At 37.3% G+C, this 13474-nt stretch overlaps 1 protein-coding gene across 4 annotated transcripts in view; it reads left to right on the forward strand.

Moving 5' to 3' along the window:
• TRPS1 (transcriptional repressor GATA binding 1) overlaps positions 1–13474 on the forward strand; it is a 251143-nt gene that overhangs the window by 53913 nt on the left and 183756 nt on the right. For all 4 annotated transcript variants that reach the window (XM_059902014.1, XM_059902017.1, XM_059902018.1 and 1 more), the window contains one exon: positions 6708–7834. In XM_059902014.1, the coding sequence (XP_059757997.1) occupies positions 6708–7834 (1127 nt within the window). The remainder of the gene's footprint in view (positions 1–6707; positions 7835–13474) is intronic.

Genomic DNA, 13474 nt, shown 5'->3' on the forward strand with positions numbered 1-13474 from the left:
GCTCGTTGCGGTGCGCGGACTTCTCATTGCAGTGGCTTCTCTTGTTGTGGAGCGTGGGCTCTAGGCGCGTGGGCTTCAGTAGTTGTGGCACGCGGGTTCAGTTGCTGTGGCTCGTGGGCTCTAGAGTGCAGGCTCAGTAGTTATGGTGCACGGGCTTGGTTGCTCCGCGGCATGTGGGATCTTCCCGGACCAGGGCTCGAACCCATGTCCCCTGCATTGGCAGGTGGATTCTTAACCACTGTGCCACCAGGGAAGTCCCCCCCGGCACCACCCTTAATGTTTACTTAGTAAATTCTTAGTGGCTTCTTTACTTATTTACTTTCTCTTTCTGTTCCCTTCTGTTCTTTCTCTTCTCATCTGCTCTCCCTTCCTTCCTACCCCTTCTCGCCTTCCTTTGGTTTCTGTTTCTTTCTGTTCTTTTTCCTCCCTCCTTCCTCTTTACCCTTCCTTTCCTCCATCTCTTCTCTTACCCATCCTCCCTCCCTCCCTTCCTTCCTTTCTTTAATGTTTAAAAATTCCACTTAGAGATCTGTCTTCCTGTGTTTTGTAGGAAGTATAGGTCTACTTTCTATAAAAAAAAGCAGATCGTTTTAATTATACTTGTATAATTCAATGTAGACTCTCCATTAAGACATCACTTTTCCAAATTCTCTCTCACCCCCAAACTTCCTCCACATTTCCTGAAAGCAACTTGCACTGTTTCATCTTCATTTATGCTTTACTCATTTTGTTTCCTGCACCTGAAAAACCTTTCTGAGATCACTGCCTTTGAGGCTCATCCCAAATGCCAACTCATCTGTCCACAGCTCAGTTGTCACCTCCTTCCGGAAGCCTTTGTGGACCAGTCAGTGTAGGTTAGGTGCTTTTCCTCTGTGTGGTCATGGAACTTGGTACAGCTTTCAGCAGAAGCACATATTCCACTGTTGTCATCTATTTACCTGGGAACTTTATGCACTAAAATTGCAGACACGTTGGGGGTTTGGGACTTTGTCATTTCCTTGTGTCTCCCAGTGCTTGGCACATAGTAGGCATGCCACAAATCACCCTTCCCTGGAGGAAGGATGTTCCACAGTGATTCAACTCTGTTTGCTCATTAAGACCCTCTTTAGGACAAACATGCAATTATTGTTTATCTCCGTTATGAGCCAGCGGCAATGGCAGATCAGCTGGAGGAGAGGAACGCTGTGGATAATGTACTCCACTTGCACTGCATTTTCAGTTTTCTTTTGCATATTTTCCCCTAAGAGATTACCTTCTAAATTAGTGAGACTGACTTCAAGGTTTACCGGTTTTCTATCTGTCCAAATACCAAATAACCATAGAAAATTAGATTGATATTATGCTGAGTAAAATGAGAAAACCAGTTTGGGATAGACTGTTTATTATTGTAAATACAAAACATTTATTATAAAAATGTAGATAATTAAGGATAAGCAGTATTTTACCCTTATATTTGCACCTCTACCAATTTAGGTTTTGCCCTCACCCCCCAAAAAATTAGTTGGCTCTTATAAATCCAATGACAAAGATGTATATGGGATTTATTCCAGCGACACAAAGAATAGGCTATGATAGCATGCGACTGAGCTGACTGCCGTTTAATTAGATTTGTTATTGAAATTTTTAAATACTTAATTTCCATCAAAGGTACATCGTTGAGGCACACTCTATATTCTGCAGTGTGTTTTGAAGCATTGTACAACGCGGAAACATTCCCTATGTAGATTAGCACATTGATTCTGAATTTAGTTATTTTCAGCCAAGATTGGCCCTGACAGATTTCTTCACGTTATTTGTGACTTCAGTATTTGAACAGTGATTTTTAACAACTTAGTTTTTTACAGTCGTGGTTTTACTTTTTTGACGATCAGCCCGTAACCTCAAGTCCTTTTAAATTAGTACCCTCCTAATTGTCTCTGTTGCTATCAATTACAGTCCTTGAATATGAACCACATCTGAGGAAGAGTTTGTGTTTAGTTCAAACAACTCTTTTTGTTCCATTGAAAATAAGTACATTTGCTAAAGTGTCATTTTAAGAGTTCTGAGGCTTTAAAAGATCTTTCCCTTTGACATATTCTTTTAGATACTTTTCTTACTAGTTTTTGTTCCATATTATTAGGAGGAAAGAGCTAAATTGAGGTTAAAGACCTTGAAAAAAAGCCAACCTTTTATATTTTTAACTTCTGTAGTGAAACATTTTTGTGAAAAGCCATATGTAGATAAATTATAAATGAAAGGCATGGAACAAACTACATGGAAGGAAGAGTTTTTAGAACTGAGGTTAAAATAGAATAAAAAGGCATCAGAGTCCTCAATCAGTGAAAAACAACTTAAAATTTGTTCTTTTTCATGCCTTAACAGGTATCTTGGGTGTTTCTGTATAGCTCTAATTCACAAGCAAATGACCCCATAGTCATTTGTTTTTGGGTTGAAAGATGCAATTTGTCTTGTCTTTTGAAGAAGCCCATATGTCAGGTTGAGTCAATGATAATAGGGCCGTGAATTAGTATAGCTCCCGTAGCCCAAGTAAGTGGGAGATTTCACATCTCCAATAACTAGTTCGTTCATTCAACCAAAGTGTATCGAGCTCCTGCTTACTTCCAAAGATGAATGTAATACCATTCCTTCAGTCCAAGAAGGAATGTAAATGGAAGCATTAGCTTAGTAACAACAGAATTGATCTTTTACGTTTACAGCTAAGAATACTAGGGGTGACAAGTATTTGAGTTTGACTTTACCACTGCCCCTTCTGTTTAGTCTTTTCATTTCATTGGCGGGAGAAATTCAAAGAGATAGTTCATTTTATTAAATAATAGTCCCATTCATGTGAATAGTACTGTAGAGTGTGCTGTCTGATATGGTATTCACCAGCTACATGGGGCTATTTAAATTTCAATTCATTAAAGCTAAATTTATGAAAAATTCATAAAAACGACAAATTAAATTAAAAAAAATCAGTTCTTCAGTTGCACTAGCTCTGTTTCAAGTGTTCAGTAGCACTTAGCTAGTGGCTGCCGTATTGGACAGGGTAGACTACAGAACATTTCCATCAACTCAGAGTTCTGTTGGACAGCAGTAATGTAGACTTTTGCAGATCACTTTTTGGATGCATTCTCTCACTTTATCCTCACGATAATCCTATAAAATGGCAAAGTGTACAATATTATTTATAGCCACAAAGATGATGAAACTGAGGTGCCAGAAGGTTAAATAGTGTGTCTTTCTACAGGATTTAACTTGAGAACTTCCCTTGGGAGCAAACAAATGCAAGTAAAGATAAATACAAATAAATAAAGGATTTTACCTACAAATTTTGATCTTAAAATATAAGTAATTTAAAAGCAGAGTTGCGGTCTAGCTTTTCACTGTTGTATCCTGATGTCTGTCACAGAGATTGGCACAAGCTAAATACCCAGTAGCTACTAAATAGATGAATGAATACGTGTAATTTTTAGTCCAAACAGAATTTGCAGTTTAATAGGAATTTTTAAATGTGGATATCTGTATCAAAGGCACTGCTGGATTATGGGTTATCATGAAAGTTCTGGTTAGCAAAACAAGAAAGACTGAAGTTTACACTCTTTGTTCTGCTTGTGGTCTCTTTTTAGTATAGCCATAGCTAGGGAATAAGTTTTTCTATTCCTTGCTGGGTTCAACCGTTTGGAAAGTTTGAAATAATTCTCTGAGTGTGTAGGTGCTGTTTCCTGGCAATAAGATTAAATAAACTGTTGCTGCAAAACATTGATTTTGCATTAACTGTTCTTGCTGTGTATTTGGGTGTAACCTAGAAAAGAATTGTTTTAAGTCAGCATTTGTGGGTCATGAACATGAAATGGGTATGGTTTAGTCTTAGGTATGGTGTCCTAAAATAATAAATTATATTTTATTTCAGAATTCAGTTAAATGATATATTGTACAACAGTCATATTTCACCATGACTTAAGGTACATCTCTTATAGAGATAGCATAGAAATGGCCACAAATGTAACCTTAAAACCTTATTTTGGAAAGAGAAAAGGAATAGAACACTGAGTAATTATGTTTTCCAAAGTTGGCTTTTATAATATGTAAGATATGTAATTCTAATATTATATTAGCTTTTAATAATAGGTAATACTAATATGATTAACTGCAATTTACCAGGAAGGCAAATAGATAATCTGTACAAGTGTCAGTATTTTTGTTCTTGCCATTAAGTTAGATCCTTGTGTTATTTGGTTGCTTGGGTGGTTTTTGAAAGGGCAGTGGGTAGTCTGAAGGCACTTTTCAGCATAAAGTATATAAGCATTAAAAGCATCCTAAACAATGGAGTTGGCTGAAGACACAACCTTTAGACACATAGACACTGCCAACTTTAAAGATTTAATGCAGTTTTCTTAGTAGCTTAGTTAATCCCAGACCAAAATGATTTACTGGCGGTTTTTGGTATGAAATGTTCTCTTCACCTGATATTAGTCTTTCTTAGCGTGGATTTTCTGACTCTTAAAGTTGATGTCAAATACTGAAAGGGATGTTGTGATGCTTCATAATAATTTAAATTCCCTTCAAAATCATAAGTTTAGGGCTTTCTTAAGATTGTATGTGCTCTTTGCTCAGCCCTCTCAGTGTGGGCATGGAACATGAGGCTTGAAGATTGCAAAATCACAGAAATCGTGATGATGTGTCATGGTTTCTCAGGAATCCCTGTTCTACAAGCAGAAGTTCGAAACATTTTCTGTTAAGGAAACTCAGCAACTCTGAAGCAATGTGGTAGCTCAGAGAAGCAAATTTCCATGTCTAGAGCTTGTACACTAGCTTTCTTTGCTCACATTAGAGAAGGTTGGGATAGTTCTGAATTTGCTCCTTTTGATTCAAGTTGAAGTTCCTGAACCAAGTACCTGAGTAGGTGGCATCCCACTGAAAGGTTCATTTTGTTTTTGAAAACAAGGTTCTTCTCACCTCTATCGAATTGCGAAATGGATGAATTTTACAATATTATGCATTACATTTCAGTGCAAATTTTATTTGCTTTGGTCACTAAAGTGTTAGGTTAGAATGGTGTTAGACTTCTCTTGTGTCGTCTGGCTTTGACAATCTTTACACCAGTGATTGTCAGGTTGCTGCCTGGGAGGGTGCCCCCCATTCTTGCCCTTCTGCTTAGATAATGCTCTGCTGTCAACAGACTGAAATCTGGGTGTTTGCCGTGGTGAATATAGACACTGTTTAAAGTGGAATATTGTCATCCTTCGATTAACGGCTGTGGGAGAACTTCATAATTTATTAATCTTAGTGTACAGTAAATGAGCTGTTGATGCGTTCATGCACATTTCCTCCAACTGTAATATTGGAAGTAAGTTTAAAGGTGGCCCCCAGTGAGGAAGCTGTTGGCCAGAGAGGTTAAGTAATTTGATCCAGGTCACACCTCTCTTTAAGTGGCAGAACGGACTTCAATCTTCGTCCTGTATAGTAGAGAACAACTATGTCTCTCAGTGCGCTAAAAGAATATTATTTGCATATTAAGTAGAATCTTTTAAATGATTTTGAGATGCTCGAGACTTTTCTCATGGAGTGATTTGGATGTGAGCAGTGATCACACATGTCATTTTTGAGCAGCTGTGGAAGAAGGAAGAACATGATTATGCCACGTGCTTAATCTATTACATCTGGTTGCTGGAAAAATTCAAAAATTCCCTGATTGTTGAAAGAGGAAATTTCTCCCCCTTTGGAGCATTTCTGTCAAAAACTCTTTTAAACAATGAATTTTGGCTGCTGGGTGGTGGCACTTAGTTATGCTGCCTGATGTGGTGCACCCAGAGAAGAGTTTTAGATAAAATGCCCTTTGAAGGCCTTGATTGCCCTAACACTATACACAATTTTATAATTTTGGATAGAAAACAGAGCTGTGGTGATTTTTATGGTGAAATTGTTTTATTTTGGCCCTTGACTGTCCCCATGACCCGCTCATGGGAGGGGCTGAGTCTTTTCTATGAGACAGAGCCTTAATCAAAAAAAAGCCCTGGAAGGTTTTCTTTATTTCATTTGTCCTAGATTGGGAAACATTTTAAACTCCTTACATTGATCCTCCTTCACCAAGATTTCAAGCCCACCGATGATTTCATTTTACTTTCAGTCTAATTGTGCATGCTCGGGCTTTAACCATAAGCCATTTTGTGTGGTCATTTAGCACCTTTATTTTACCCAAAAGATAGACTTCATCTTTGCAGCCTTATTGCTGTAGGAACTGAACAGAGGATTTCCTTGGAGGACACCTGCGTTGAGTAATCTCTGAGCAACTGCCCCTGGTTTTGATGGCAACCCTTAGCTTTGTGAGAAGAAATCCCCACGTGATTTGGCTGCTTCCGTGGGAATGGGATTTGAAGGAGGCAGTAGTAAAATCTCTTTAAAATTGAAAGTCTTCTTCATAGGTTTTTTTTTTTTTTTTTAAGTATATATTATTAAATCCTTTGCATTAGTTATAGTACTTTTATTACTTACCTTCATCAGATACTTTGGCCAAAAATGTTTTGCATAATGAGCCTCTCATAGAGTTGCTATTGAGTAACGAAGAGTGAATTTCTTTGGCTCTGATTATTCAAGTGATTTCATAATAAGCAGAAGTACTATTGTATTTTTGGATGTGGAATACTTGGCAGTGTCACCTCCTCCCTCCCACAAAAAGCACTGAATTAATGATACCTTTAAAGTAACATCCATTTCTTCTATGCCAGGTCACTTCAGGTGGGACATTCATTGGCATTGGACGGAAAACACCAGATTGCCAAGGAAACACCAAGTACTTCCGCTGTAAATTCTGCAATTTCACTTATATGGGCAACTCATCAACGGAACTAGAACAACATTTTCTTCAGACTCACCCGAACAAAATAAAAGCTTCTCTCCCCTCCTCTGAGGGTGCAAAACCTTCGGAGAAGAACTCTAACAAATCCATCCCTGCACTTCGGTCCAGTGATTCCGGAGACTTGGGAAAGTGGCAGGACAAGATCACAGTCAAGGCAGGAGATGACACTCCTGTTGGTTACTCGGTGCCCATCAAACCCCTTGATTCCAGACAAAATGGTACAGAGGCCACCAGTTACTACTGGTGTAAATTTTGTAGTTTCAGCTGCGAGTCATCGAGCTCACTTAAGCTGCTAGAACATTACGGCAAGCAGCATGGAGGAGCACCGTCAGGTGGCCTTAACCCAGAATTGAATGACAAGCTGTCCAGGGGCTCTGTCATTAATCAGAATGATCTAGCCAGAAGTGCAGAAGGGGAGCCAATGACCAAGGCAGACAAGGGCTCTAGTGGGGCAAAGAAGAAGGACTTCTCCAGCAAGGGAGCAGAGGATAATATGGTCACGAGCTACAATTGTCAGTTCTGCGACTTCAGATATTCCAAAAGCCATGGCCCCGACGTTATTGTAGTGGGGCCACTTCTCCGTCATTATCAACAGCTCCATAACATTCATAAGTGTACCATTAAACACTGTCCATTCTGTCCCAGAGGCCTTTGCAGCCCAGAAAAGCACCTTGGAGAAATTACTTATCCATTTGCTTGCAGAAAAAGTAATTGCTCCCACTGTGCGCTCTTGCTTTTGCACTTGTCTCCGGGGGCGGCCGGAAGCTCAAGAGTCAAACACCAGTGCCACCAGTGCTCCTTCTCCACCCCCGACGTGGATGTGCTCCTCTTTCATTATGAGAGCGTGCATGAGTCCCAAGCATCGGACGTCAAACAAGAAGGCAATCACCTGCAAGGATCGGATGGGCAGCCGGCTGTCAAGGAAAGCAAAGAACACTCATGTACCAAATGTGATTTCATTACCCAGGTGGAAGAAGAGATTTCCCGACACTACAGGTAAGCCGTACGGGGGAAAAATAGTGAGAAAATGATAGAAAGTCTCCAGAGGGCTGACCCAAGAATTGTTGGGAATGATTGTGGTGACCTTGGGCAGTTATAGAACAAGATCATGTTCTGTAAGATCATAGACTGCAGATTCTATATTGGTAGATGTAATAACCACAGATTTTAATTTGGTCACTTGTTTCAAACTGTTTACTCTTATGTTTCATACCATCTACTGAATATATTTTAAAATTCTCAATGATGCTGATATTGCTGATGGTTTTACCGCAATTCATTAATTTGTCCTCGCTAAGTATGAACCCATATTCCATGATTTTTGATGGAGCGGCTTCCAAATGAAAGATACCACTATAATATGTACTATTCTCTATTCCAACTGGGAAACAATCCGCTTGAGAACATGTTGCTCGTTTTTCTTTTAAAATGAAATCGGACATTCTTCTAGTTTTAAAAAATTAAGCAACATCCTTGTTTTGCGTACAGACAGTAATGTGAAGCAGAGAATTCTGTAATATGTGTGACTTTGGGTTTCTGTACACTCTGAGCGAGTAAAGCTGCTTAAGTTGTTTCAGATTTGTAAATAGATGTAGGGTGTGTTAGTGTTTTCCTTCTACTTTCATCTTATTCTCGTTATAGACATTAACTTTCCCAATTCATCTTTCATACTTTCTAGAGATGAGTTTAGAATACATATCTTTATTTCATTTATGTATTCATTTCTTAACTAATTAACTCCAAAAATACACATAGTGCCAGGCATTGATTATAAAATAGGAGAAAAGAACATAAACATAGTGCCCTTATGGAACTTATGATTTAGTAAAATCCTGGTTGCATAGTGCATTCAGATATTACTTCCAGAGTACTGGGTACTCTTGTTATCATGCCTCTAAGCATCAAAGTCAAGAGCTTTATTTACTATTTTTAAGGGCTTTTCCATATGCAAACTCAATATCCTAGTTTAAAAATCTGGTTATTTAAATGTTCCCATCCCGAGATTTTAAGTAGTTCCTCCTATTCTTTTAAAAAGTTGTGTGTTAGTACCAATGTGTGTCTGTTTTCTCAGTCACCAGTAACGAAGCAGTTTATGTCCAACAATAGGCTAACAATGTTACATGTTAATTTGAAGGGCATCCTAATGTTCACAGTGGATCTAAACGTTCAGAAAACACTTCCTTGAGATTTTACACTGTTTAATTTATAAGGTCAGCCCTGGGAAAGACACAGTCCTGCGATCAAATATGTGTTCACACTTGCAGTGAGTGTTTCTGGCTCTTTTGATGTTAGCTGCATGCTTATTTTTTTCTGGGGCAAGCAGACATTAGCTTTCTTCCGAGCCTTGTTTGTGTGTATACTGTGCATGTACATTTCTTAAGCGATGTAGAAATTAGATAACCCATTCTTTTTTTGAAGGAGGAGGCTTTTTTTAATCATGAAGAAATTAGCCAACACACACACACATTGATGCATGTAGATACCAGATCCCTTGGATGAGTGGCTTTTTTTGAGGAAGCTGAGGCTATTGGTTGAAAACTTGGCTGGAAAAATAGAGATTCCATATGTTTTGGTTAAACAAACAAAAAAAAATCTAAGAAATAAATATGAATAAAAATACTACTGAATAATCTCAGAGTTTAATTAATATTCAGTAATGAAAGTAAGCTCCAGAGGGAAGAGACTAGTCCTATTTTGTTCATTGCTGTATCTGCACGATTTAGCATAGTAGTGCCAGGATGGTAATAGGTGCTCAGTGAGTACATCTAAATAAATGAGATCCCTGTGAGATTTTGACTTCACAGTATAATAAGTGACTTCATGAATAAGTCAAAATCTCCATGGTGAGTTTTAATTTAATCTTTGACTATTGTATGGTCTTGGAACCCTTCTGAGGACACACAAAATGAAAGTACATTTTGAACTTAAGTCAACTTAAGTCAACCTTCTCAGTATTTTATTAGATTAAAAATAATTAGCAGCACTTGTCTCTAGGTCATTATAATCCTCTCGCACTTATTCTTAAAACCTGATGTAGTTTGTGTGATCCTAGGTCCTTTAAGGTGCTCTGCTTGAGTTCTTTTAGAAATATTTGAAATTTGGAGACTTACTGTTTCAGGAGCCACAGCTTGGTAAGAAGTATAAAGAAACTCTACTAAAAGTTGAACAGTGGAGGCTCCAGGGATGTGAAAACAAATAGTCTCATGAATGTTGAAAACTTAATCTGCTATCAAAGCACTTCGCCCAAATGCTACATTTTGAAGGTAGTGTAGGAGGAGAGAAGTTTACCACATCACAATACTATCTTTCTAGTTACATTTATATTTATTCATATTATTCATGTTGGGAAACTTTTACCACAACTCTGTTATTACTGGGGAATATTCTAGGCTTTTGAGTACTTTATGTACAAGACTTACAGTGTACTAAAAAAGATAGCACAAACAGAGAGCTGTACAATGTGTGAAATCATGTAGCTATAAAATAACTACAGCTAAGAAGCAAGAGAGTTGATTTAAAGCTATCAGAGAAAAACCTCAGTGTGGATTTCATTCCATGGGCATTTTCCTAAAGAACCAGTTTAACCTGAGTTGAACTGCCAACATTATCCATTTAGTAAGTGAAACTTGGCCAGTTCTCCTTTCTTTATGTTTCATATTTACTTATGATACCCTGTAGTTCACATCATGGACAGAATTGTCATATTCCACTCATGTTTGTTTCTCACACTCCATTTCTTTTATTATATATTATTTAATTAACCAGTGTACCCATTCTCTGACTACCATTCTCCTAATCAACATTTTCAGTGTTATAACTTTGTGTTTCTAGAGTCGTGGGAGGAATATCTCCTTACAAAGCAACTATACCAGATAAAACATAATTTCTTAGCGACTTGTTAGACTTCCATGAATTAAGTGAAAGTTCTGAAGCTTTTCTCTTCGCCCCTTCACCAAAAGTGAGCTAAACCCAGACTGGGGAGAGCAAGCAGGGAATGCAAGTTTGCATGGATGAAAAATGCTGACATTGATACTGCAGTTATATTGAGACTAAGCCCAGAGTCACTGGCAGAGAGAGGGCGTTGAATCCATGGGTTTCACTCTAAGCTGGCACCTTGAAGTTGGCTAATGTGATGCGACATTACTGCCTTCCTCTGACTCCTGTCAGAAGTAAACACAGATTTATCTCCAGGAAATTATTCCAGTTTTCACCTCCATGTTACGTATGGCTTAAGATAAACCTTATATGAGCTTCCACATTACAACAGTTTACCATATGAGTGTGGATGTAAATCACTACATGTGAAATCAGTAGGAAAAGCAAATAATAGCTTTAGATACCCAGGAACTTCAGATCAGCAGTTTTCATTTAGAAAATAATAACTAATAAATGTTTAAAGAAATGAAAATTACACTTATAAATTGATCAAGCTACATGAGACTATAAATAACCAGGAATATTCAAAAAAGAAACAATAGCATTTTTGAATGGACAATCTAATTATTGAAATTTAAAACATGTGGATAAGTTAAGTAATATATTAGCAAATGAGTTAATCAGAGGTTAAATCTGAAGATATTAGCCAGAATACTTAAGAGAGGGGAAGGGGATGGAAAATATCAAAAGTGGATATTAAGATATGAAAATACAAGAAGCTGTTCTGACATGCATCTAATTAGAGTCCCAGAAGAAAAGAATATTGAATGGAAGATAAGCAATCAATATTTGAGAAGATTATGGCAGATGAGTTCTTAAAACTGATGAAAGACATAAACACACAGATACAAAATAGGATAGCTTATGCTGAGCAGAATATGTAGATCTTCCTCGACTTATGATGGGTTTATGTCCCAATAAACCCAGTATAAGTTGAAAATAACGTAAATCAAAAATGCATTTAATACAACTAACCTACTGAAATCATAGCTTAGCCTAGCCTAACTTAAATGTGCTCAGAACACTTGTACCCTATAGTTGAGAAAAATCTTTTAACACAAAGCCTATTTTATAATAAAGTGTTGACTATCTTATGTAATTTATTGAATACTGTACTGAAAGTGAAAACCAGAATGGTTGTCTGGGTACAGAATGGTTGTAAATGTACTGGTTTTTTCCCCTCCTGATCATGTGGCTGACTGGGAGCTGGGGTTCCCTGCTTCGACCCAGCATCATGAGAGAGTATCGTACCACATATTCTGCATATTATTAGCCCAGTAAAAGATCCAAATTCAAAATTCAAAGTACGGTTTCTACTGACTGCATATGGTTTTTGCACCATCCTAAGGTTTAAAGATTGTAAGTCGAACCATCATAAGTTGGGGGCCATCTGTATACAAATAAATTCAGTCATAGACATCTTGTAGTAAAAATTGACATGCTAAGGCAGAGAGATTCCTTAGAGCAGCTAAAGAGAAACAACAGCTCAACTATTCAGAAAAGACTATTAGGTTAACAGTAGACTTTATATCAGCCACAGTGGAAACCAGAAGATGGAGGAATACTATTCAGTTTTGAAGGAAAAAAAAAAAGTCAACCTAGTATTCCCTACCTGTCAAAACTACCTTCCAAAAATAAGAGCAAAGACATTTTCACATAAACAAAGACCAGGGAACTGTGAGTAAGTCTCAACAGCCATAGCATGCCTAATTTATGCAGTTAAAAAGGGATAGACTGAGTTATTGGGCAACACTATTATGTGAGTTCGCAGGGAGATTGATCAGAATTAAGGTGTTCTAAAGTGCTTGAATTGTCTGGAGTTAGTGAGTTAGGACTTTGTTATGCATATTTTGATAACTTTAGGGATAACTAATGAAAGAGTAGGAAATGAGTACATAACTTCCAAAGCTTTAGAGGAGAAAAATGGACAACAAAATAAACAGCACCCATAAAATTCAATCTTTTTTTTAATGTATCCTTTTTTAGAGGATACATGGGAAAAAAGTAGACAAATAGAATTTTTAAAGGAAGATGGTAAAAAAAAAGTCCAGATATCAAAAATCGTAATGAACCTGTGGGGATTAAACTTTCCACTTAAAAGATATTATCAGACATATTAAAAAAAAAATTTAACTATAAGCTGTTTATAGGTTACACACTCAAAGCATAAGGCTATGGAGAGTTTGAAAGAGCAAAATAGACTAAGTTATAGGCGCAAATATAAACCAAAGAAAAATTGAGGTAGCTTTATTAATCTCATACAATTTAGACCCTAAGACAAAAAGCATATGCGGGAAAAGTCATTACTAATGATAAGAGGTTCAGTTCATCAGGGAGATATAATAATTCCAAATATATAAAATATAAATATAAATAAATATATATGTAAAGCAAAAATTGATCAAGAACTACAGGGAAAATATGACAAACCACAATCACAGTTGTACATTTTAGGAAACCTCCCTTATTAAAGGTTGAACAGAAAAAATTTTTCCAAAATATAAAATATTTGAGCAACAAATTAAGAAAAGTATTTATTTATTTATTTATCTTGGCAGTGCCGTGTGGCTGGCGGGATCTCAGTTCCCTGACCAGGGATTGAACCTGGGCCACGGCAGTGAAAGCCCAGAATCCTAACCTCTAGGTCACCAGGGAACTCCCTGTTTTTTTTTTTTAACTTGATTCAATTAAAATACATAA

Source organism: Balaenoptera ricei, chromosome 17, assembly GCF_028023285.1.
Source record: "Balaenoptera ricei isolate mBalRic1 chromosome 17, mBalRic1.hap2, whole genome shotgun sequence".
Lineage (NCBI taxonomy): Eukaryota > Metazoa > Chordata > Mammalia > Artiodactyla > Balaenopteridae > Balaenoptera > Balaenoptera ricei.